General features: G+C 40.3%; 1 protein-coding gene and 1 long non-coding RNA gene across 3 annotated transcripts in view; one reads left to right on the top strand and one right to left on the bottom strand.

Annotated features, from left to right (window-relative positions):
• Window positions 1-286: 286 nt before the first annotated feature.
• On the top strand, window positions 287-21,649 carry TNFSF4 (TNF superfamily member 4). Of its 2 annotated transcripts, none has more exons than XM_061382660.1 (3): window positions 287-970; window positions 18,187-18,235; window positions 19,977-21,649. In XM_061382660.1, exons 1-3 carry the CDS (start codon window positions 815-817, stop codon window positions 20,324-20,326), a joined length of 555 nt encoding a protein of 184 aa, XP_061238644.1. In that variant the 5' UTR covers window positions 287-814; the 3' UTR covers window positions 20,327-21,649. The 2 variants fall into 2 exon arrangements, with proteins under 2 accessions (XP_061238644.1, XP_061238645.1); XM_061382661.1 differs by lacking the exon at window positions 287-970 and adding an exon at window positions 1,976-2,758.
• LOC133227763 (uncharacterized) overlaps window positions 17,763-22,034 on the bottom strand; it is a 17,866-nt gene continuing 13,594 nt past the window's right edge. The window contains exon 3 of the long non-coding RNA XR_009729933.1: window positions 17,763-19,502. This is a non-coding gene — a long non-coding RNA (uncharacterized LOC133227763). The remainder of the gene's footprint in view (window positions 19,503-22,034) is intronic.

The following is a 22,034-nucleotide window of genomic DNA, read 5'->3' as shown; positions in this document are numbered from 1 at the left end:
TTCTGCTTCTTTCCTGCTATGCTTAAAATTAGTCATATAAGTATTTACTGAATTTGCCTCAAAGATGAAATGAGAAAAAGATAGTAGACTGTTTAGCACAGGGTCTGACACATTGTATATGCTCAGTATATACTAGTTTATTTATTATAATACCTTGAACTAAAACTAGAGGATCGCACTCCTTTATTCTGCATAATTTGCCATCCTATCTTCATCTTTTCTTTTTCTTTTTTTCACTTCAAGGATGGTCTTTGTGTGCCTTTTTTTCCTGAATCTGTAGAATGGGTTCTATGCTTAGTTACCCAATGAAGTTCAGGCAAGAACTTAAGCTAGAATTTTCCTTAAATTTCTTCTATGATTTAAGACACCTTGGGGAAGAGATAGGTGAGCTTCTACATCAACGGATGATGATTTTTATCTTTATCAAGTGACCCACAATTTGGTTACTGGTGCAATGAGAAATTAAGAAAATAGCACACTTTTATGACTGTCTTTTCACAGTCACTCAAATCAGAACTGGAATGCCACAAAAACAACTCCCTGTTAGCCCAGAGAAAAAAAAAGAAAGAAAGTAAAGGGGAAATTCAGATTAGTCACAAAGAAGTTCCCCCGCCTGCCTGCAAAAGCTGAAGCATTAAAACTGAGAGAGTCCTCTCTGCTCTTTCAATCGCCTCTTATCTCTGGCCCTGGGACCTCTGTGTGTCTTCTGATTGATACACCTTGTGTTGGCTTCATCTCCTTCTTTGTGGGGAAGAAGTCGGTTCTCCCTCAGGTTTCCCCCTGTCACGGTTTTCATCGTCCCTGCATCCAGATTATGAAGATGGAAGGGGTCCAACCCCTGGACGAGAATGTGGGAAATGTACCAGGCCGGAGATTCTTGAGGAACAAGCTATTGCTGGTGGCCTCCATAATTCAGGGGCTGGGGCTTCTCCTGTGTCTCACCTACATCTGTCTGCACTTCTATGCTCAGGTAAGATGCACCAACCAACATGTCCTTTCCTCCAGCTCAGGCTGATGGCAGCTCCAAATGTCACTTGGAAATAGTCTGACACCAAAATTGTTTTCCCTTTTCTGCTCAAATATTGTAAAATGTGGTCAAGCACCCTTGTGTCTCTCTTTTCCTTCCTTTTTTTCAGCAGTGGCCGTGGTGAGGCACAGTGGAGATAGGGCAGGGGCACTGCTTCTGAATTAATCTTTTTCTTTAAAACACAAAAATCCTGGTATTCTTTTGTGAACTATCACTTTGAAGCTTTGAGTCCCTGACATACCTACTTGGTTTATCTGTTCTGCTAGTAAGCGACTGATCAGGGAATTAATGTAAAAAGGAAATAATAAATTTTTTATTTCCTTTTTACATTATTATACTTTCTCATTGTATTCATAAACACCATAGACTCAAGGAGATATGCTTTCTGAAGAATGCTGAAGGTATCAATATTAAGTTCTTTTAAATAGCTAACCTGTATATATTTAAGAGCAGAGATATATATGTTCATGTCTGTATGTGCACATGGCTGAACGTTTATCCCAACAACTTAATCAGATATTGTTTTTCAGTATTTCTCTACCAATCACAACTTACTGACATCACTTTGTCCAATACATTATGTAGTGGAGGATCATCATTTTAGTATTCCCTCCCACCCCTTAATGAAGAAATTCTTTCCATTTTTCCATCTCTTTATTCTGGTCCCGTTTACATTATTATTTTTTTCATAGTTGTTCATATATAAAAACATTATTAGCTTTTTAAGGATGTTCTTGACTGCAGGAGATTCCACTGAAAAAGAAAATAAATGTGTAGTGGCCTTGTGTTCCCTTGTTGGGGCTAGTCTGATAATTCTTGTTTGCCTGGTGGTTGCTCTTGGTTAGAAAAGACTCTCACTGGTATAGGTCAGACAATGAGAACTTTCATTTCTGATGGCCAGGTCAGAGACTGGGTACCTCAAATTAGATCAGGATAAGATGAGCAGAGTCCTAGAAGATGCCTGGGCTTGTCTCTGTCTACAGGAAACGGGTTTTCGGTTCCTGCAGTCTAATGGGGGTGCGGTCGTGATCACTGTCCCACAGAGGGTGCTCGTGTCTCCAAATTCCCGAAGGGTTCTAGTGTCATGCTCAAGTCTGCAGACCAGTGAGCACCCCAGCACACCCATACTGTCTTCATCACGCCACACATTTCCTTCTCTGCGCAGAACCCTTTGGGTGAAATTAGAGTAGGTGATTTTGGGGAGAGGGTGTCGGGGGAGGAGCAAAGTGTCCATGGCAGGATGCCCAAGACAAAGACCGGAATTAGGCTCTTCCGAGAAGAAAACAAAGAGAGTAACCCAAAATAGAACAGCTGAGTTTATTCACCAGGTCCGGGAGCCCTGAGACTGCTTTTTGAAACAACCGCAGTGTTACATATTTCCTTGCACTGTGGGATGATTAAAAAAAAAACAAAACAAAACAGAACAGATGGCCCCAGTCAAGTCTCAACAGTTAATTGCACTAGGGCTCAGAGAATGGGAGAGAGCAAAACATGAAACAGATACAGATGTGTAGCTAGCTGGTGGCAGGGGGCCACCCTGGAATATCAATACCCAGAGGAGGCAGAGGAGAGGGGTTCTTTCTAGCAAGTCACCCAGCAATTCTGTGCTAGATCATGGAAGGACAGCTGAATGCTGGCTTCTAGGATACTGGAATTCACGGTGAGCTGATCTTTGGGAGAGAATTAGCTTTCTCTGGTCCTGGCACAGAAATGGAAGCAAAGATGGAAGAGGTACGTTTGAGCTGTTTGCTCAAAAAATGTCTTCTTATATACTCTAGATACAAAATTTTCTGTGGCTCAGATATTTGAAATTGTTCACTTGACATTAATTATTTTCTTATTTCTCACTAGACTGTTTTAGCTAACACAGTTTCTTATACTATTAAGGAGACCCAAGGCAGCACGATGTGTCCTTAATCGTAATCTCATACACTTTGTTAAGGGAAAAAATAGCTTAGAGAGGTCATGTGTGTTTTTCCCAGAACTTGATCAGTCATGGTGGCAGCAGTGTGTAGAGGAGAGAGACTGAGAGAAAAGGGTATAAAGTAACTGCTGAAGAAGGAACATAGACTAGGAGGTTTTCTAAATTCATGGGTAAGATTGTTTTGGATTTTGGTTGAAGGATAGATAGGTGGGGATGCCTATCAAAGCTCTACTTTTATAAGACATTGTATTACAGTGATCTATAGAGGAGGTGAAATAGAGCTGAAATACTCATCATTTACCTAGTTAAATTGGATCTCTTTTATTGTAGGAGAAAGATATTTGGGGAATAATCATGATTTTTCCTCATTTCTTAGATTTAATTTTTAACTTCATAAAAATTTTCCTGTGTGGATGACTCTGTGAAAAAAAAAAAGATATGTAACTGTTAAACTCCATTTGGCAGTCAGCCTTCCTTTCAATCAAGTTTATTTAGTAATCTTTGTTTTCTTACGACTTGGTTAAGTTTTACTATGTGAAAAGCAGAAGTTTTTGTTTTTGAGATGGCAGATAAAAAGACCTTACCCACTCCTTATATAATTCACTTCCCTCTTTGGACCCTGATTTTCTCATCTGAAAAATGAGGCAGTTGGATCAAATGGTCAGAAATATCTCTTCCAGGTCAATATCCTGTGAATACTCATAAAATGGGTATGAGGATCTGAGAAATACAAATCTAAGTGGACAGATTTTTGTGCCTAAGCTTATAGAAACCCTGGTTCCTAAGAAGGGACTGGAGGAAATCAAATTTGTACATATACATGTAATCTGTATTTATTCATATACTATGCACATTTCTAAATAACTTATTCTGGATTAGCAAAATACCTTATTTAGAAAGGGGAAAGAAATAGACACTAGAATAATATCCATGATGCAAGTTACAAAATTGAGTCACAAAAACCAATACAATTATTGGGGCTGCCGCTTAAAGTATCAGGCTTCCAGGCTTCCCTGTAACTTCAGCTGGGAATGATGGCAGAAAAAAGCTGATGTATAAGGTGAGAAGCTTTTGTAAATTATACCCATGTATCTCAGAGCTATTGAAGCTGGGCTCTTCCAAGATCTGTATCAGAGCACTTGAAAGATGTGCTTTTAGTGATTATTTGTCAGCAAATCCCACCCACAGTTAAAAGTTTATATTCTTACCGCTTTTATTCCTGGAGAAGACAGAAAGGGATGTCATTGAGCTGACCAGTTCTGTATCAACAATGGCCAGAGTTAGAATTCAGTTTCTTGGTGAAGTTTCAGACTATAATTTGGACTTTATATCCTTTAGAAAGAATAAGAGGCATTTTTGCTTAAAAATTTTTGTCTCAGATTTTAGGTCAAATTAAATGTGTCCCCATGTGATTTTAACAAGTTTTTAAAGACATTTTTAATGATAGACATGGAAATAAATAATTTTCAGTGCAATTGAATTTGCATTTTATAAGCAGTTTTATGGGCTTCCCTGATAGCTCAGTTGGTAAAGAATCTGCCTGCAATGCGGGAGACCCCGGTTCAATTCCTGGGTTGGGACGATCCCCTGGAGAAGAGATAGGCTACCCACTCCAGTATTCTTGGGCCTCAGAAGCCTGGCACAATGTAGTCCACAGAGTTGCAAAGAGTCAGACGTGACTGAGCGACTGAACTCAACTGAAGCAATTTTATGGGCTTCCCTGATGGTTGAGATGGTAAAGAATCTGCCTAAATACAATACAGGAGATCCAGGTTCGATCCCTGGTTGGAAAAATCCCCCTGGAGGAGGGAATTAAAAAGAAACACCTGAAGTATTGAACTGATTTGTCATTAAGTATTTTGAGGCTCTTAAAGGAGATACTACTGAAAATGTATAGACTTATTAGGTTGAACAGACATTAGACACAGTCCACTTGCAGATAGGAAAACAGAAACTCAGGGAGGATAGAAGCTGGAGAAGGAGGTGATGCTTCAGCTGATATTAGGAGTAGAGGGACTTCCTGGTGGTCCGGTGGTTAAGACTTTGCCTCCCAATGTAGCGGGTGCAGGTTTGATCCCTGGTCGGGGAACTAGGATCCCACATACCTTGGGGCCAAAAAACCAAAACATAAAGCAAAGACAGTCTTGTAATAAATTCAGTAGAGACAAAAAATGATCCACATCAAAAAGTCTTAAAAAATAGTAGAAATTCTTTAAATAGACAAGAGGAATGATGGTGGCTGGGTAGGGGCAGAAAGCTTTCTAAGTAAAAAGGCAAGTTGTTCAGAATGGTTGCAGGTGAGTGTTCATTGGAGAAAGTGGACGAAGATGAAGTTGAAAATCTAGGTGGAGACAGGACACAAAGGGTCTTGTGACGTGTGCTAACGGAACAAACGGCATTCCATTCTGTATAAAAGAAAATACAGGAAAAATTACCCAAGTTGTTGCTTCTCCAGATTTCACTTCTTTTGCATGGTCTGCTGCTGCTGCTAAGTCACTTCAGTCGTGTCCAACTCTGTGCGACCCCATAGACGGCAGCCCAGCAGGCTCCCCCGTCCCTGGGATTCTCCAGGCAAGAACACTGGAGTGGGTTGCCATTTCCTTCTCCAATGCATGAAAGTGAAAAGTGAAAGTGAAGTTGCTCAGTCGTGTCAGACTCTTTGCGACCCCATGGACTGCAGCCCACCAGGCTCCTCCGTCCATGGGATTTTTCAGGCAAGAGTACTGGAGTGGGTCGCCAGTGCCTTCTCCGCTTACATGGTCTACATGCAGGCAAATACAGAAAATGTGTCTCATCTCACGTAGCGCTAGGGGGCACCACAGTAAAACTAACAGTTCTCAAATAACTTTTAAAGAGAACCCACTTTTTTTTTTCCTGAGGAGTTAAGATTAGAACACTTTTCTCAAGAAGCCAAGTGCTCATCCATGTGTAAGAGGATGGACAATATCAGGAGGACCTAATATTGTTCACTGTTTATGCAGTGATGATATTTTCTACAAGAAAAATTTAGATATCGGTTCTGACCCAAGTACTCAAAATAGGACAGAGATTGGACAGGAATCATGCTGGAAAATGTCAAGTATATACACATGAATAGAAACAAATGCACAGACTCAGAGGAGAGATGTAAAGTGAGCAGAGAGGCTCTTGGTATAGACCTTGGAATATAACCTCCCTATTCCTCTGACATCAGCTCCTAGCTGCTAGCCCTGAGTAGACCTAGCCTTGCCTAATGGCTGACCACATTGCCCTTCCAATTCTGTTTCTTTTAATAGAAATTATTTCTGTATCCCTCACTCTCAGAGAACCCGCAGGTTCCCACCCACTTCAGGAATTTTGCATTCATGGCTAATGAATGTTAATCTTCTGGGACCATTTAGGTTGAGGGAGCCATGTACAGTATTCAGTTCAGTTCAGTTCAGTTCAGTCGCTCAGTCGTGTCCGACTCTTTGTGACCCCATGGACTGCAGCATGCCAGACTTCTCTGTCTATCACCAACTCCCAGAGTTTACTCAAACTCACGTGCATTGAGTCGGTGATGCCATCCAACCATCTCATCCTATGTCATCCCCTTCTCCTCCCGCCTTCAGTCTTTCCCAGCATCAGGGTCTTTTCAAATGAGTCAGTTATTCGCATCAGGTGGCCAAACTATTGGGAGTTTCAGCTTTAGCATCAGTCCTTCCAATGAATATTCAGGACTAATTTCCTTTAGGATGGATTGGTTTGATCTCCTTGCAGTCCAAGGGACTCTCAAGAGTCTCCTTCAACACCACAGTTCAAAAGCATCAATTTTTTGGCACTCAGCTTTCTTTATAGTCCAACTCTCACATCCATACATGACTACTGGAAAAACCATAGCTTTGATTAGATGGGCCTTTGTTGGCAAAGTAATGTCTCTGCTTTTTAATATGCTGTCTAGGTTGGTCATAACTTTTCTTCCAAGGAGCAAGTGTCTTAATTTCATGGCTACAGTCACCATCTGCAGTGATTTTGGAGCCCCAAAAGTTAAAAATCTGTCACTGTTTTCATTGTTTCCCATCTATTTGCCATGAAGTAATGGGACCAGGTACCATGATCTTCATTTTCTGAATGTTGAGTTTTAAGCCAACTTTTTCACTCTCCTCTTTCACTTTCATCAAGAGGCTCTTTAGTTCTTCTTTGCTTTCTTCCATAAGGGTGGTGTCATCTGCATATCTGAGGTTATTGATATTTCTCCCGGCAATCTTGATTCCAGCTTGTGCTTCATCCAGTCCAGCATTTCTCATGGTGTACTCTGCATATAAGTTAAATATGCAGGGTGACAATATACAGCTTTGATGTACTCCTTTCCCAATTTGGAACCAGTCTGTTGTCCCACATCTGGTTCTAACTGTTGTTTCTTGACCTGCATACAGATTTCTCAGGAGGCAGGTACAGTGTTGTTATTCCTATTTAGGAAATGAAAGGATAGCAGCTGAATAGCAAAGTAGAAAGGTTGTTTCTCATAGTCACAGATAAAATATATGGTAGTGTTGGGATGGAATTGGATTCCCCAATATCTCATGGCTTGTGTGTTTTGTTTGTAGCTAAATGAAGGAATTAAAACACTTTTTATAAAAAAATGCAACATATCTTCTCAAAATTTTAGGGAAGTCATTGAGGTATAGGAGAGAATACATTGGATCAGGAACTAGAAGATTCAGTCCAGTGTTTTAGCTTTGTGACTCTGGGTAAATTCCCTGAAATTCCCCAAGTATCAATGTAATCATCTCCAAAACTGGAATTTGATTATTGTGAGGAACAAATCTGTTACAGAGCTTTTTAAATGTTAAATTTACTATTATTTATAAACATGCTTCTATAAGCATAACACCCACTAAAATGTTTACCTTGTAGCACACATGCAATGCCATAACTCAGATCTCAGAAAGCATATCATAGGTAGGGTCAACCTTAACTTCATGAATTTGGCTTTCCTACTGTAATTTTTAAGATTAAGAAAAACCCCTTGAAATAATTTTAGTTTATTTGAATTTAGATGTCTAATTAAGATGGCCATGGCTGTATTAGCAAAGTAAAAATGAAGGGGAGAATTTATGAGCATATAAAATATTATCAGGTTAGTGTCTGAAAGTGGCTCAGAAATCTAAAATGACACACTTGGAACACATGGCCCAGATGGGTTCCAGCTCCCCTTACATTAATGTAGTTCATCCAATTCTCTAATAACTTGGTTGCCAAGTAAGGCAAGTTTGATGTGTTATTAATTTGTATAAATTTGTCTCGCTTTGATGACATTGAAAATGCTAGTTAAGAACACACTCTGACAGAAAGAGCAGCAAGTAGACCCAAACTTTAGTTCTTCCAGTACTAATTGAATAAGGGCTATGGATAGAAAGCTTCACTCCTAGGATGTTATATAGGTGGGTATCTGGGGGGATGAGTGTAAATGATATACCCTCCGGCTGGGCTGTCCTGTAGGTCACATAGCATGAGCCTACAGAACCTAAGATCAAAATGAAAATGACAATTAACATTGCAAAAAATTATAAGCATCAAAATAGTCACCAAGGGAAATTATAAAATCTTTACTGGGTTATAAAAGAAGTCGTAAAAGACATGTTTTACTGCTCAGTAATGTAAAGTATATTTTGAGTTAGCAGTGTGTTGGGTGGTTAATGTTTTTAATTTCCAAGGCCTGTAAAAATCTTAATCTGGCCCTGAATGTGGTATGATGAAGGCTGGAAACCCAGCTCTTTTTAGGGAGAGGTTGACAGGCATCACTCCTGGTGCTACTTGCAATACCATCTCTGGTTTTGTGATCTTGTCCCTGCATTGTCCTTACTTCTTCACTCTGACCTTGGATGGTGATAGATATTCGTAGGCAGTTTTACAATGAGGAAATCTGAGGCATAGAGACTTGTCTAGGTCAATATAGGAAGGTCTGGTTATAAATCAGGACTAGGTTTAAATTCTAGTCCTGTCTCTTTCCATTACACCTGGCCAAGACTCCGTAGCTCTAAGCTGTAAGCATTTTACCTGGCTGTTTTAAAATTTTTTCCTTTCCTGACATTAATTGCTTATGTAGAAAAACTGGGGGAAGATTTATAACCTGGAATCAAAGGGAGAAAGATTCTTTTAAAAAAAGAATCTCCTGCCACAAATTCAAATAACACAATCAATGAAGCTTTAACAAATGTGTGATACCTTATAGGTTAGTTTGATAAAACAAATCATTGCCATGTATGATTCATTCATAGAAGAGAAAGGGGACTGGGATTGGGGCATTGGCTCAGTCATTTATCCACTCCAAGCTCTACTTTTTTTTTTTAAACAGGAGATGAGACTATATAATCTCCATGGGCCTTTATAGTTCTGTCAGACTGATTTGAAGAATTATTTTAATGTTGTAAGTGTGATTTTACACTATATGCAAATATCTTTTCAACCAGGGTGGCACTGCAAATTTGGTGGCTTAAAAGAAATGTAACCTTTCACAGTTTTGGAGGATAAGTATTCAAAGTCAATGTGTCAGCAGTACCCTGCTGTGTCTGAAGGCCATAGGGAAGAATCCTCCAGGATCCTTCTGTGCCTCTTTCTAGCTTCTGAGGGCTCCCAGCAATCCTAAGCGTTCCCTGGCTTGATAGTACTGGGTAACCTAGTTGAATACAGCTCTTCAGTAAGAATTTCACAGAGGGCTAGATTCAATAGCTAGTTTCTTGATTGGGATTATAAAGCGAGCATACTTTGATTTTTGCATCAGGTGCTTCATTTCTCTTCCATTATTTAGCAGGAAGGCTTTAGTTTAAAATGTTATTATCATTATTGTTATTGCCACCACCATCATCGTTCCACTGCTGTTCTGTGATGATTTTTACTAGTCACCAGTCTTAGTTCACACCATAATGTAGCTTGAGGATTATTTAGCTTTACTGCAAATGAGGCTAAGAGCCTCATTGCATAAACAATACAAAAGATACTCATGATTCTTTATTAACTATCAGAGGGAGCCACTTGGGGAGAAAACCTGTTCTTTTGTTACGGCTGAGGGATTTATTATCGTGTATTATTGTGTTGAAAAGATCTTGGGTTCAAACGATCTTCTTATCCACCAATAATTTGGTTTTTTTCTTTTGAATGTTATGATTTTCCTAATCTCTGGTATTGAAAAAGTCCTTAGATAGTCCCCATTCCACTCTGCTTATTCAACCATCTTAATTGAGAGTTAAAAAATGAGGACATAAAAATAAGGAAATTCAAAACTGAGAAAAGGAAGGACTTGTTCTGGCTTACGACCAGACCTGAGTGTTCCATTCCCAGCCCAATGCCTGGTCCATTTCTACTAGGTTGCCTTTCCAAGGCAACAGTGCCTACTCTTTTATACGGCCAATGAGATGGGGAATGAGTAACTTCAGAATAGAAAGATACTGATCATAATAATTGTGCTATCCCCTTTGTACTCAAGGATGAATGGGGCAGTTTAAAAAAAAACCTCGAGCCACATATGGTTTTGGCTAGTGTCCCCTGGAAGAGGGCATGGCAACCCACTCCAGTATTTTTGCCTGGAGATTTTCCATGGACAGAGGAGCCTAATGGGGTACAGTTCATGGGGTTGCAAAGAGTTGTACATGACTGAGTGACTATGCATAGCACAGAGCAAGTATCAGGGTACAGTCTAAGGGACTCAGTAACCACTTATTTATAAATGCCATTATGTTTAAGGCATTGTAAGATTTATGATAATGCAGTGGGTACGTTGTAAGCCAACTTTTCCAGTTGCTTTGCTGCTGCTGCTGCTGAGTCGCTTCAGTTGTGTCCGACTCTGTGTAGCTCTATGGACTGCAGCCTGCCAGGCTCCTCTGTCCATGGGATTCTCTAGGCGAGAGTATTAGAGTGGGTTGCCGTGCCTTCCTCCAGGGGATCTTCTCGACCCAGGGATCCAACCTAGGTCTCCTGCATTGGAGGCAGATTCTTTACTGCTGAACCACCAAGGTAAAGACTAGGATATTTTGAAAATTACCTGATTCCCAAGGTGAGGAAGGGAGTTGTTTCTTTTTTTTCAATTTAATTTTTTAAAATTGAGGTATAGTCAATGTACAAGATTATGTAAGTTTTTTCAGGTGTATGATAGTGATTCACAATTTTTAAAGATTGTATTTCATTAATTGTTATTATAAAATGTTGGTTTTACTCCTTGTATTGTATGGTACATGCTAGTAGCTTATTTTACACATGGTAGTTTGTACTTTACAGTTCCTACTTCCCTCTCCTCTCACTGGTAACCAGTTTTTTGTTCTCTATATTTGTGAGTCTGTTTCTTTTTTTTTGTTATATTCACTATTCTATGGGAGTTCTTAGAAATGTTTTGGCAGACCCCTCTGTTAGTGTACTTGAGGAATTTACAAGCAAATGTGGAAAGGGAAACCCAGATAAAAGAAAATCTTCCCCTTGAGGATATGCAGAATTGCAAATCACAAAATTTTGAAGGTGCGTTCATGTCACGTGGATGCTTTTGGTTCATTTGGTTGTTTTTCTGAATACCTGATACTCCTTTTAGCGATCCATTAATTGCTAAGCGTTTGGGACAGTGAAACCACAGTTCCTGTTCTCTGAGATAGAGAGGAGAGGGTCAGTAAGTAGAGGCTGGCCATTACTAAATAAATTTGACAAGAAAAATGCAAGTGGTTAGAGAGAGGGGGCTATATTAGAATATCACATGGGCTGTGTAGTAGAGAGTATAGTAAGAATTTAAAAAGAGGGATTACAGCAAAAAGGTGCTGGCAGCCATGGTGAAGGGTGGTGATAGAGAAAAGAAAGTCTCGAATGACATTTAAAATGGCTTTTCTTTGTGTTCTTTCATCTTAATAGACTCTTTATTCAACATGATTTTCAAAGTCACACATCTTCATGTCTAAGAAATATCACTTTGAGGATAAACTTTCCTGATTATGGAAGACTGGTCAAATAACCAGTTTTTGTTCATTTCTATTCCTTTCTCTGAGTTGGATTCTGAACTTTCCTGATCAGAAGTCGGGGCCCTTCTCTTTGTAAGGGAGTTTCCATCGAGTATGCACTAAATCCACCAGGAGAAGAGTCTGCCTTCCCAACCCACTGTAATGGGTAAATATGGAAAATTCCATCTTCCTCTTCGGAGGCTCATTCAGAAACACCCTCAGAGCCTATAAGACTTTGCTTTCACAATCTCTCAGGTCTTCTCTGATTGACGTGAAGCCCATTGCTGGGGGAGGAGACATTCATATCCCTGTGAAGTTTGCATGCTGAACCACGATTCCCATCGCATATCTGTTTCTGCACTGTCCTCCACTGACTCACATCTCATCCCACTCCAACCTGGGATCTTGACTGATAGCAAGTGAGGAAGGGCAAGGCCCACATAGTGAATGCAGAGCCCACTTCCTGGTTTCACATTTGATGAGTATCATTCCCTCCTGCCACAGATACACCCCCTCCAGGACAAATGCCACATGAGTATAAGGCAGCCTCATGCCACATCCCAGTGAGTCAGAATAAGAAATTCACACATTCTAGAGATGAGCTCATGAAGCAAGCAGCACCTTTTGGGGAACATGGTACAGGCTGCTGGATAAATGCTGTATATCAGACATTTCCCATCTTTGTTCTCAGATAGTTCAGTGTTTCAGGTACTGAGAGAGGTCAGGAAAAAGGACATTATTCTGACTCTTCTTTGCATCACCTACTTGCTGCCTACTTTATTTGTCCTGCTGCCCCTTGCCAGAACAGATGCGTCTAATTAGAGTCCAGCTAATGGCTTTGTCAACCTGAACTATACAAACAACCTTGGAGAGTTGACTAAAGAGCTCTTTTCTGAAGAATGTTTAGATACTTTGAGATACATCTGAGTATTTTGACAACTATCAAAAACCTAATCTTTTAATCTTGTTTAGAGTTTAAAATTAAAAATAAATTAGTCTTGAACTCTCAGAAAAATGTTTTCATAGGGGTTTTTTACTCTTAAGATAGAATAGAATAAAGGGAAAGGATGTTATCATGAACTTGAGGTTCAATCAAACTCAAGTTAATACCTGTTTATTCCTGAGCAAGTTCTTAACAACACTGATTCTCATTTCTTTCTATCTATAAAACATGAGTAATTATTATTTCTGCTTAATGGTATTATTTTGAAAGCAAAAGTTAATGAGTTTCAGAAAGAGTAATGCACTGCATGGCGTGTTTTAAGTTCTGAGTAAGTTTTTACTGTTTTTCTTGAATATACCAAAAATGGTCTAATTTCTAGACCCTTCCTCTAGGCAGTGCCTTTGGATTCTCTGGGTCCTCTTTCTCTTTCAAGGCCTAAGCCCACATCTTTCCTCCTTGAGCTGCCAAAGCCTGTAGTGGTTTTTTCTGTTCTCTGGAACCTTGTGGCATAAATTGCCTATTGGTCTTTACCAGTGGTTTTATGTGGAGGAATTATCTCCCCAATTGACATACAAGTTTGTCAAAACTAAGGACTGTGTATTCTTTCCCTTTGTGTTCTTAGAGTTGAATGTAATATCTGCCAAATAGTAGGTACTCAATAGTTATCAATGCTATTTCAAGTCACCAGTAATATGACAATTATCTAATCTATTCAATCAACTATTAAATAATACTGATAGTTGAGCACCAGCTTTAGGACAGGCATGATTTTTGCCAAGGGAATGGTTGAAGATATATTTTCTGGATTTGGACCTTCAGGAGTTCACAGTAGAGTGTAGTAATTCTCAAATCTTGAACCTTGGGTGTTTGTAAAAATGAGATTACTGCGTCCATCTAGACCTTTTGAATCAGAATCTTTATGAATAAACTGGAAGTCTACACATTTTTACAGATTTCCCAGGTGACTCTAATGTAAAGGATAACGCTGGACCAGCTGAACTTCAGTTGCATCATCAGCTGCTCCTAGACAGGGCATACACATTACTCAGGCAGTTGGTCAGATAGCCCATGTATCAGCTGCCTCTGAGTACTCTGTGTTCTTGGCTTTATTTATGACAGCCCGCAAGCCTAGGAGGGAAGCCTAAACTTTTGGATTCCCATGATGAGCTCATCATGAGACCATCACCCTGCCAATCTGCTGTGCATGATCACATCTTCCTTCCTCCAACCTGGCACTGAAGTGGACACAAGGAATGGACTATTAGTAAAATCTTCAAAGAAATTTCCCTCCGCTTTAAATTTGCATGAGGAGAAGAAAAACTGTTGTTGTGTGAAACAATGAAAGTTGTTCTGGATTCCAGGGGGCTGGAGTTGAATCCCTTTCCTTCTGTGGGTCTCATTTTCTTCATCTGTAGAATAGTGTTCAGTTGGAAGATGACTTCTTTTATACTCATGCTTCTGAGGCCATCTCACTGAAACTTCAGGACTGTACTTTGATCCTGGTGTACTGACTTACAAGAATTTCTAGTCCCCTTTGAAGATAGTATGAGCTCTTCAGACTTTGCAGATTGAAGAAACTTTGTTCTGTAGCTTGTCCTTACATGAAAGTCCTTTGGGATCTTTGATATAGTCCATTTTTTTCTATTATCTGGTGAAGATATGAGGATTTTTATTTTCTTGATATATATATATATATATATATATATGTATAAAACTATGCCTGTGGGTAAAATTAATATTATCTGATTTTTTTTTTCTGGTAATTTTTCTTATAAAGCCAGAATCATTTTGTGGTGTTCTTCTGGGCTACAAAGAGCTGGTATTTTAGGGATTTGGTTGTACTTCCTTTCTTTTTTATTAGTTCTCTCATTCTGTAGTCATATATAAAGCTAAATTAGTGTTATATAGGCTAAATTAAGAACATGACATGGATCTTGTCTCCCATGAGCATCCAAGAATAATAGCTGACATTTATCAGCTCCTTACAGTGTTCCAGGTCAGGTGCTAAAAATTTACGTATGTGATCTCATTCACAACAACCTTCTGAGATACTGGGTTTACTCTTTCCATTTTATAGATGAAGGAGCTAAAAGTCAGCAAGGTAATGACATTTTCCCAAGAGCACACAGCTAGGTAGTCTTGCAGCGGAGAGGAGACATGTATCTGGTGGTGGTAGAATGAAAATCAGTAGAGTGATTTAAGTTTTTTTCTTACATCAGGGTTCACTCTTGGTATTATACATTTTATGGATTTTAACAAATGAACAATAACATGTACCCACCATTAGAGTATAGTGCAGAATAGTTTCACTGCTCTAAAAATCTTCTATCTTCACCTATTCATCTCTCCCTCCTGCCTCACCCCTGGCAACCACTGCTCTTGAACTGTCTCTGTAGTCTTGCCTTTTCCAAAACATCACACATTTGAAATCATACATTATGTAGTCTTTTCAGATTGTCTTCTTTTACTTAGTAATATACATTTAAACTGTGTCCATGTCTTTCCGTGGCTTGAAAGCTCATTTCTTTTTAACACTGAGTGTTACTCCATTGTTTGGATATATCACAGTCTGTTTATCCATTCAACCTACAGAGGGATATCTTGATTGCTTTTCCTTGACAAGTTTTAACAATAAGAAACAAAGCTATTATAAACATCCATGTGAATAGAGTAATTTTTAAGTACTTGTTATGGGAGACCAGAAGCCAGGGATTTGATTTAGGCCTTGAAGTTGATATTTTCATGGGTAGACATAGATGAAGGGACATTCTTGGTGGAGAGAACAAAGGAAGCAAGTATTTTTTTAATGCTTACCACGTGCCAGGCAAACTCCTGAGTATTTTCACATATGTTAACTTATTTGAGCTTTACAGTCATCTCCTTGAGCATTCCAATAATAATATTCCTTATTTTTACAGACGTGAAAGCTAAAGCTCAGAAGTGGTATATAACATCCAAATTCAACAGAACTAGAGAAGTTACAATTTGAACAAAATTTTATTTCCAGGCCTGCACCCTCTTGTTTTGTCCTACCAGGCTTTATTTAAAGGATTAGAGGAAATAGTTGATTCGAGCATAAAGCACAGAAAGGATATAGGTAGCAGTAATGCTTGACAAGGAGGTTGGCACCAGGCCATAGAAGGCCTTGAAGTGGGCACTGTGGGGGTATTTCTGGGCAGTGGGGTAGTCAGCATGAAGTAATCAGGTTTGGAGGATGAAGGGCAAGGTTGTGGAAGGTCATGGAACAAGAGAAAGAATCATCTTATTTCACAAAATGGCCAAGGCCTGGTGGTGTTGACGCTAGGAAGATGAGAAAATGTGAATTTCTAATTCTGGGTAACCTTCAGGAGGAAAGGAAGCCTGGGGTCGAGTGAATCTACCTAAAAGAGGAAGTCCTATGTACTTTCCTTGCTGCCTGTCAGCATCTTGGTCTCAGAATGTCTTCTTGATCATTACTGCTCTGACTTCTCCATCACAGTATTTCAGAACATTGGGAAATGTCATTGTTTTGCAGGAACCTTATGGAAAGTTTACACAGTCAGTCAAATAATCAGATCATGAGGACTTTTAAGTCAGAGAGTTTGACGTAAATTTGGGATGAAGAGGCTTCCTGTTTCTCTCTTTCATTGAAATTGGTGTAGGGTTGCAACTTTTAAAATTCAAATCGTTAACAGTGGTAAAAGGGATGTCTCTGATCTTTGAGGAATTTCTAAAGATGGAAAAAACTGACACCCAGAGGTTATGCAACTTGCCTGAGTACTTGCCTGGCTGGTGTTAGGACCAGGTTGCTGCATGCTGAGCGCTGTGCTCTTTGTGCAGCTGCACAGGCTGTTTCTAACTTCAACAAGGTGGCCAAGAGACCAGCCTGCCCAGAGAGCAGTAGGGGCATTCATTTACCCAGGGAATTATGGTGTTTGGGTAATGTACCTTTTGAGAGGCCTTCTTCTAGAACATCGCTTTAAGCATGAAGGACACTAGTCCAGTCTCACAAACAGTCCACAGAGGGGAGAGAGCCAAAGACTGTCGTCCTGAGTCAGCACCTCTCTGTGTGCTCACCACTGACTAATATTGCTCTAGGGGCCCAGCCACTGGCAGGGCTCAGCCAGGCTCTCCCTTCTTCCTACACCGCCTGTTGGTTTCAGCTTGATGAGGCTTGTGACTTTACGTACAAGGGAAGTAGGGGATTCTTCATCCGCGTGGGCAGGCCCCAGTGGACTCCGTTTGACTGCTGCTATGAGTGTGCCAGAAAAGTGGGAAGCAGGGACTCCACACCCCAGAGCATGAAAACAAATTCCTCCCCAGACCTTTGATCCGGACATCTTGCCAAAAATAACCTGGTGGGAGGAGCTGCTGTTCTCTGCAGGCACAATAGGTGGTAGGTTTTTCTGTTTGTTTGTTAGTTTCTATTTCCCTTCTTAGTAGGTAATGTAAAATTTTAAAAATACAAGAAAGTAAGCCATGGAAAATACATGTGCCTCCCACTCCTGTCCTCAGGCTTCTAGTTCCTTTCTCCAGAGGCAGCGCTTTATTCTTCTAGATAAATTCTGTGCCCTCACAAAAACTTTTTTTTCTTTGAACACAAATGGAAATGTACTTTATTCTCCCCTTTGCTTTGGCTTTTTTCACTTAATATATTTTGGAGTTTGCCCCATATTGAAGTTTGTTCTTTTAACCACCAAATTTCCACAGATGTTTTATCTATTAACTTTTCTTTCTTTGTTGCTTTACTTCTTTCTTGCTTTCGAGTTCAAGTTAGGTTTTACACACGACTAAAGAGTAGAGAAAGATCCAACATTTAAAAAATTTACACACAGATCTACTCATCTCTGAAGGGTTTGAAGAGTTTTTATTGCCTGTGAGCCCTGAAGGTAGGACACTCTTAATCCTGTTTTACAGTGAAAAAGAGAGCAGCCAGGAGGCTCCCAGACTTCACTCCTAGTCCATTCTGGGAGTCTGTGACCATGAAGGATTGACTGGTCACAACCTTGTCCATGAAGAATCTCTATGACTGAATGGGTTTCTTAACAAGATAACTTTTAAGTGCTCTATTATCTAAAATGGGAAATTGGGGCTCAGGGAGCCAAAATAATATACCAAGGAAGAGTTTGGCAAGTGAGGACAGATCTTACTTAGATGCTTGCATGAAAGAGCAGAAGACTCCTAACTTACCTTATGAGATGTTACAGAAAAGCAATGGGGGCAGGCGGAAGGCTGCGTCTAACTCACATAGAAAAAGGCAAGTCTCTTCTCAAGTCAGTCCCTTTACCTGCTGCATTTCTGCTTCATAGGATGGATGTGACTCGTCAATTCTACTTGTTCATTTTTTTTCCCTAAAAATATATCCTTTTTCTTTCTTTAGGTGCCATCTCAGTACCCTCCAATCCAGAGTATCAGAGTACAGTTTACCAGTAAGTATTGTCAAAAGTTTAGTTGGTTCATAGTTTTAAAAGAATCTTCTCTCCAGCTTCTTAATTTCCCCTAGAACATAAGATCTCTCCATTTTCTTAGGGAAACATTAAATCCTGAAATTGTTGGGGCCTGCATATTATTTTCATTAAGGTCAAAGAAGAAAAGGGGAGTAATTAGTTAACAGATAAGTGCTTGTCACTATACAGATTACATTATATTCCTCACTTAATCCTCCTAGGAACCCTTTGAGTAGAAATTACTCTCACTTTTTTTAGGTAAGAAAACGAAGGCTTCTTACAAGTCTGTCTGGCTGTAAGATATGTCATTCCCCAGTAATTCTATTACAGGACAAAATTTTACCTTAATGAGAGTTGGGGGACTTAAAGGCAATGTGATAACTCTAACAAGAGAACATTATTTGGATCCAAGATTAATACCTGGACAACCACCAGTGGTTTATGTATGGATATTCATTTATTAAGTCCTCTTGAGCCAAAGGAAAGTATATCTTGCCTTCTATAAGTGATCCTCGTTTTCAATTCGAAGTATTTCTCAGGGACTTGATTCACAGCAAGAATTACTGAATTGTGCCCAGCAGTGGGAACTTACTCTTTCCTATCACCGAGGGACATGGTCCAGAGTGGAGATTTTGAAGTGTCGTTACTTGACCATTCCGGGTGATACTGAGGCTGCCATGGAAATGGAAGACATTTAGTTTTTGATTTATGCTTGAAATGGCCCCACACAAAGCTGTTAAAGTTATCATTCTGTGTTCTGCTGCTCTTCCTTTTCTTTTTCCTGTGGCAACCACTATTCCCAAGGCACCTTCCAGTAAAAACTGACAATAAAAAGGTAGAAGGGAGAAATAAGTCTATGTTCTTGAGCTCTTATATCAGAACCTGAACCCACAGACTAAGCTTTACTTAGTATTGAAGCATAACTAAGCTTAAGTGATTGTTGACGAAGGCCAGTAATACATGTTGTTGGGAAGTCTAGTTGCCAGGGCATGTGAAGAATTTTCATTTCATGGTGACATGGAGAGAAGAATAAAAGAAAAGTGAAAGTGTTATTCACTCTGTTGTGTCCAACTCTTTGCAACCCAATGGACTGTAGCCCATCAGGCTCCTCTGTCCGTGGAATTCTCCAGGCAAGAATACTGGAATGGGTAGCCATTCCCTTCTCCAGAGGATCTTCCCAACCGAGGGATCAAACCCAGGTCTCCTGTGTTGCAGGCAGATTCTTTACCATCTGAGCCACCAGGGAAGCCTGGAGAGAGCATAAAGAGTTAAAGCGATTACTTTGTGTGGACGGGGTGTGCAGGACCCAGGCAAGAGGCACTTCCACCACCCTTTGCCCTAATCAATCCATTGAACAAAGAAGGCAGCACTGAAGTTGCCAATACCTCCTGATTTTGAAAAAATCAGGGAAACCTTGAGAGTCCATTTCCTGCCACAGGTGTGTTGTGACAACTGCCAGTTGCTGTAATCTTTCCACTCTTGAATCCCAGCCCCCTCTGAAACTCTCTTGGCTACTAGTATTAGCTTTGCCTTTTCCATTCCACAGGGAAAGTGGATTCCAACCCTCATGTAGAAACATAGTCTTCTCTTACTTTTATTCTTTTCAAAATCTGTCCTTATCATTTTCTCTTCGTATGTTTCTAGACATATTGGATGATTGTTGCTTAATGCTGAGTTAAGGAGTCATTCTTTGTTTTTTTTTCTTTTACCCTACCCTCCTTAGAGTGTGAGAATGAGAACGGTTTCATCATCACATCCCCAGACGCGGATGGAACCATGAAGGTGCAGAACAACTCAATCATCATCACCTGTGATGGGTTCTATCTCATCTCTCTGAAGGGCTACTTCTCCCAGGAACTCAGCCTCAGGCTTCTGTACCGGAAGGGTCGGGAACCTCTCTTCTCCCTGAACATGGTCAAAATTGTTGACTCTGTCACAGTGGCCTATCTGCGTTTTAAGGACAAAGTCTACCTGAATATGACCACTCAGAATGCCTCCTGTGAAGACATCCAGGTGAATGGTGGGGAGTTGATTCTCATTCATCAAAATCCTGGTGGATTCTGTGTCTACTGAGGACCTGATGGCTGCACCCAAGCCAGGAACCAGCATGAAGGCCACACTGGGGGTGGACAGGACCCTGATTCTTCCTTGGGAGTGGAGGTGTTGTCCCAGCTCAGCCCTCATATTTGGCCACGTGAGATGTGACCAGAAGCAGATCACTCCTACCCCCACTCAGGGATATTTAAAACTTATTTTTACATACCAATTAACTTTATGTATTTATCCTGTATCTTCTAAATCACCTAACCCTCCTCATCCCTCAAGATTGCCTCAAGCCTGTTAGGCACCTCCGCCAGAGTGAGAAAAAAGGTGCCTCTTCCTCAAGATGTTGTTCCTTTGGTCAGGAAATTATCGTAATAAACTTTCATTATTGAAAAAGACACTTGACTACCATTTGTCATCTGACACTGTCAAAATGAAGAAGACCAGGGAGAGGGGTTTTGAATCTGCCAAAGCCAGTGGACTGCTTGCAAGCAGAGGTGCCTCTCCAAGGTGAGATTTGTTGTAGTCTGCATAGTGCCCCAATCTCTGTCTCATGTGGAGGAATTCAAAAGGAAAATCACCTCATCAACAGCTGTCAGGACTTGATGAAGATAGCTGGCTAAGTAATACTCCGCTCTGGGCTTTTTTTTTCCCCCTTGTTTTCTCCATTTTGCTCTCCCAGCCTCCAAATGTTCTTGATAGAAATTTACCTTCAAAGAACCGTCTCGGGGGTGTGATGCTTGAAAAACCTAATCAGTGATTTAAGGAAAGCTGATGAGACTTTTCTAAGCTGGGAGAGTGAGATAATTTATTGTGAGGGTTATCTTTATCACACCGGAGTGCAGTGAAACCGCACCTCTCAGGATAAGTCAGTGGACATTTGAATAGTCTGGGGAGGAAATCACGTTTGCCACAGAGAGGCAGTGTAACGCATGCCTAATGCTGAGATACATACTCAGCCCCACATCTTGTGCTCAGGTACCACCTTGCTAGTTTCAAAAAATTGCTTTCGGTGAATTGTCCCCCCACCCTTGGGCTGTGCTGCATGGCTTACAGGATCTTAGTTCCTCAACCAGGGACTGAACCCAGGCCCACAGCAGTGAAAGTGCCAAGTCCTAACCATTGGACTGCCAGGGAGGTCCCCGACATGAATTGTTCTGAGCAAGATATTCTATGATACGTGTCTTGACTACTTAGAGGATTTAAATGTGTGTGTGTGTGTGTGTGTGTGTGTGTCTACTTGTTTGTTATTGACTGTTCTGCAAAGTCAAAGTTATTCAGAGTGGTTGCTAATAAGTACATGTTTATCACTGTAGATAATATTTAAGAAAATACATGTTTTTTAAGTTTAGAGTTTCTGACTGTATTTTTTCTGGACATATGCATTCCAGGCCAAAGCTTAATTGTTTTGTGAGTTGGCTGTCTTTTGTGCTATGGCCTCTCCTCACAGGTGCCCCCTCCTTTTAGGTACACATGGCCTGCTTCTCCCATGCTGGCCTCCTTCAGCAACACAGGGACACTTCTTCCAGCTTCCACCCATCAAAGTACATGTGTCCCATTTAAATCATTCAATCAAAGGGATAATAAACCTTTTTCTGAAAACAGTGGAGTTTTGTGTAAATGAAAAGTCAGGAGATTGGAATTCTAATTTTGACTCTGTTGCTAACTGGCCACAGGACCCTGGACCCTGGACAACTAATTTCCTATTTTGGGATCCTGCTTTTTTCTCTTGTCTCTA

The sequence above is a fragment of the Bos javanicus genome, chromosome 16, assembly GCF_032452875.1.
Source record: "Bos javanicus breed banteng chromosome 16, ARS-OSU_banteng_1.0, whole genome shotgun sequence".
NCBI classification, from domain to species: Eukaryota; Metazoa; Chordata; class Mammalia; order Artiodactyla; family Bovidae; genus Bos; species Bos javanicus.
The sequence above is the reverse complement of the archived record's forward strand: the minus strand, read 5'-3'. Positions and strand labels throughout refer to the sequence as shown.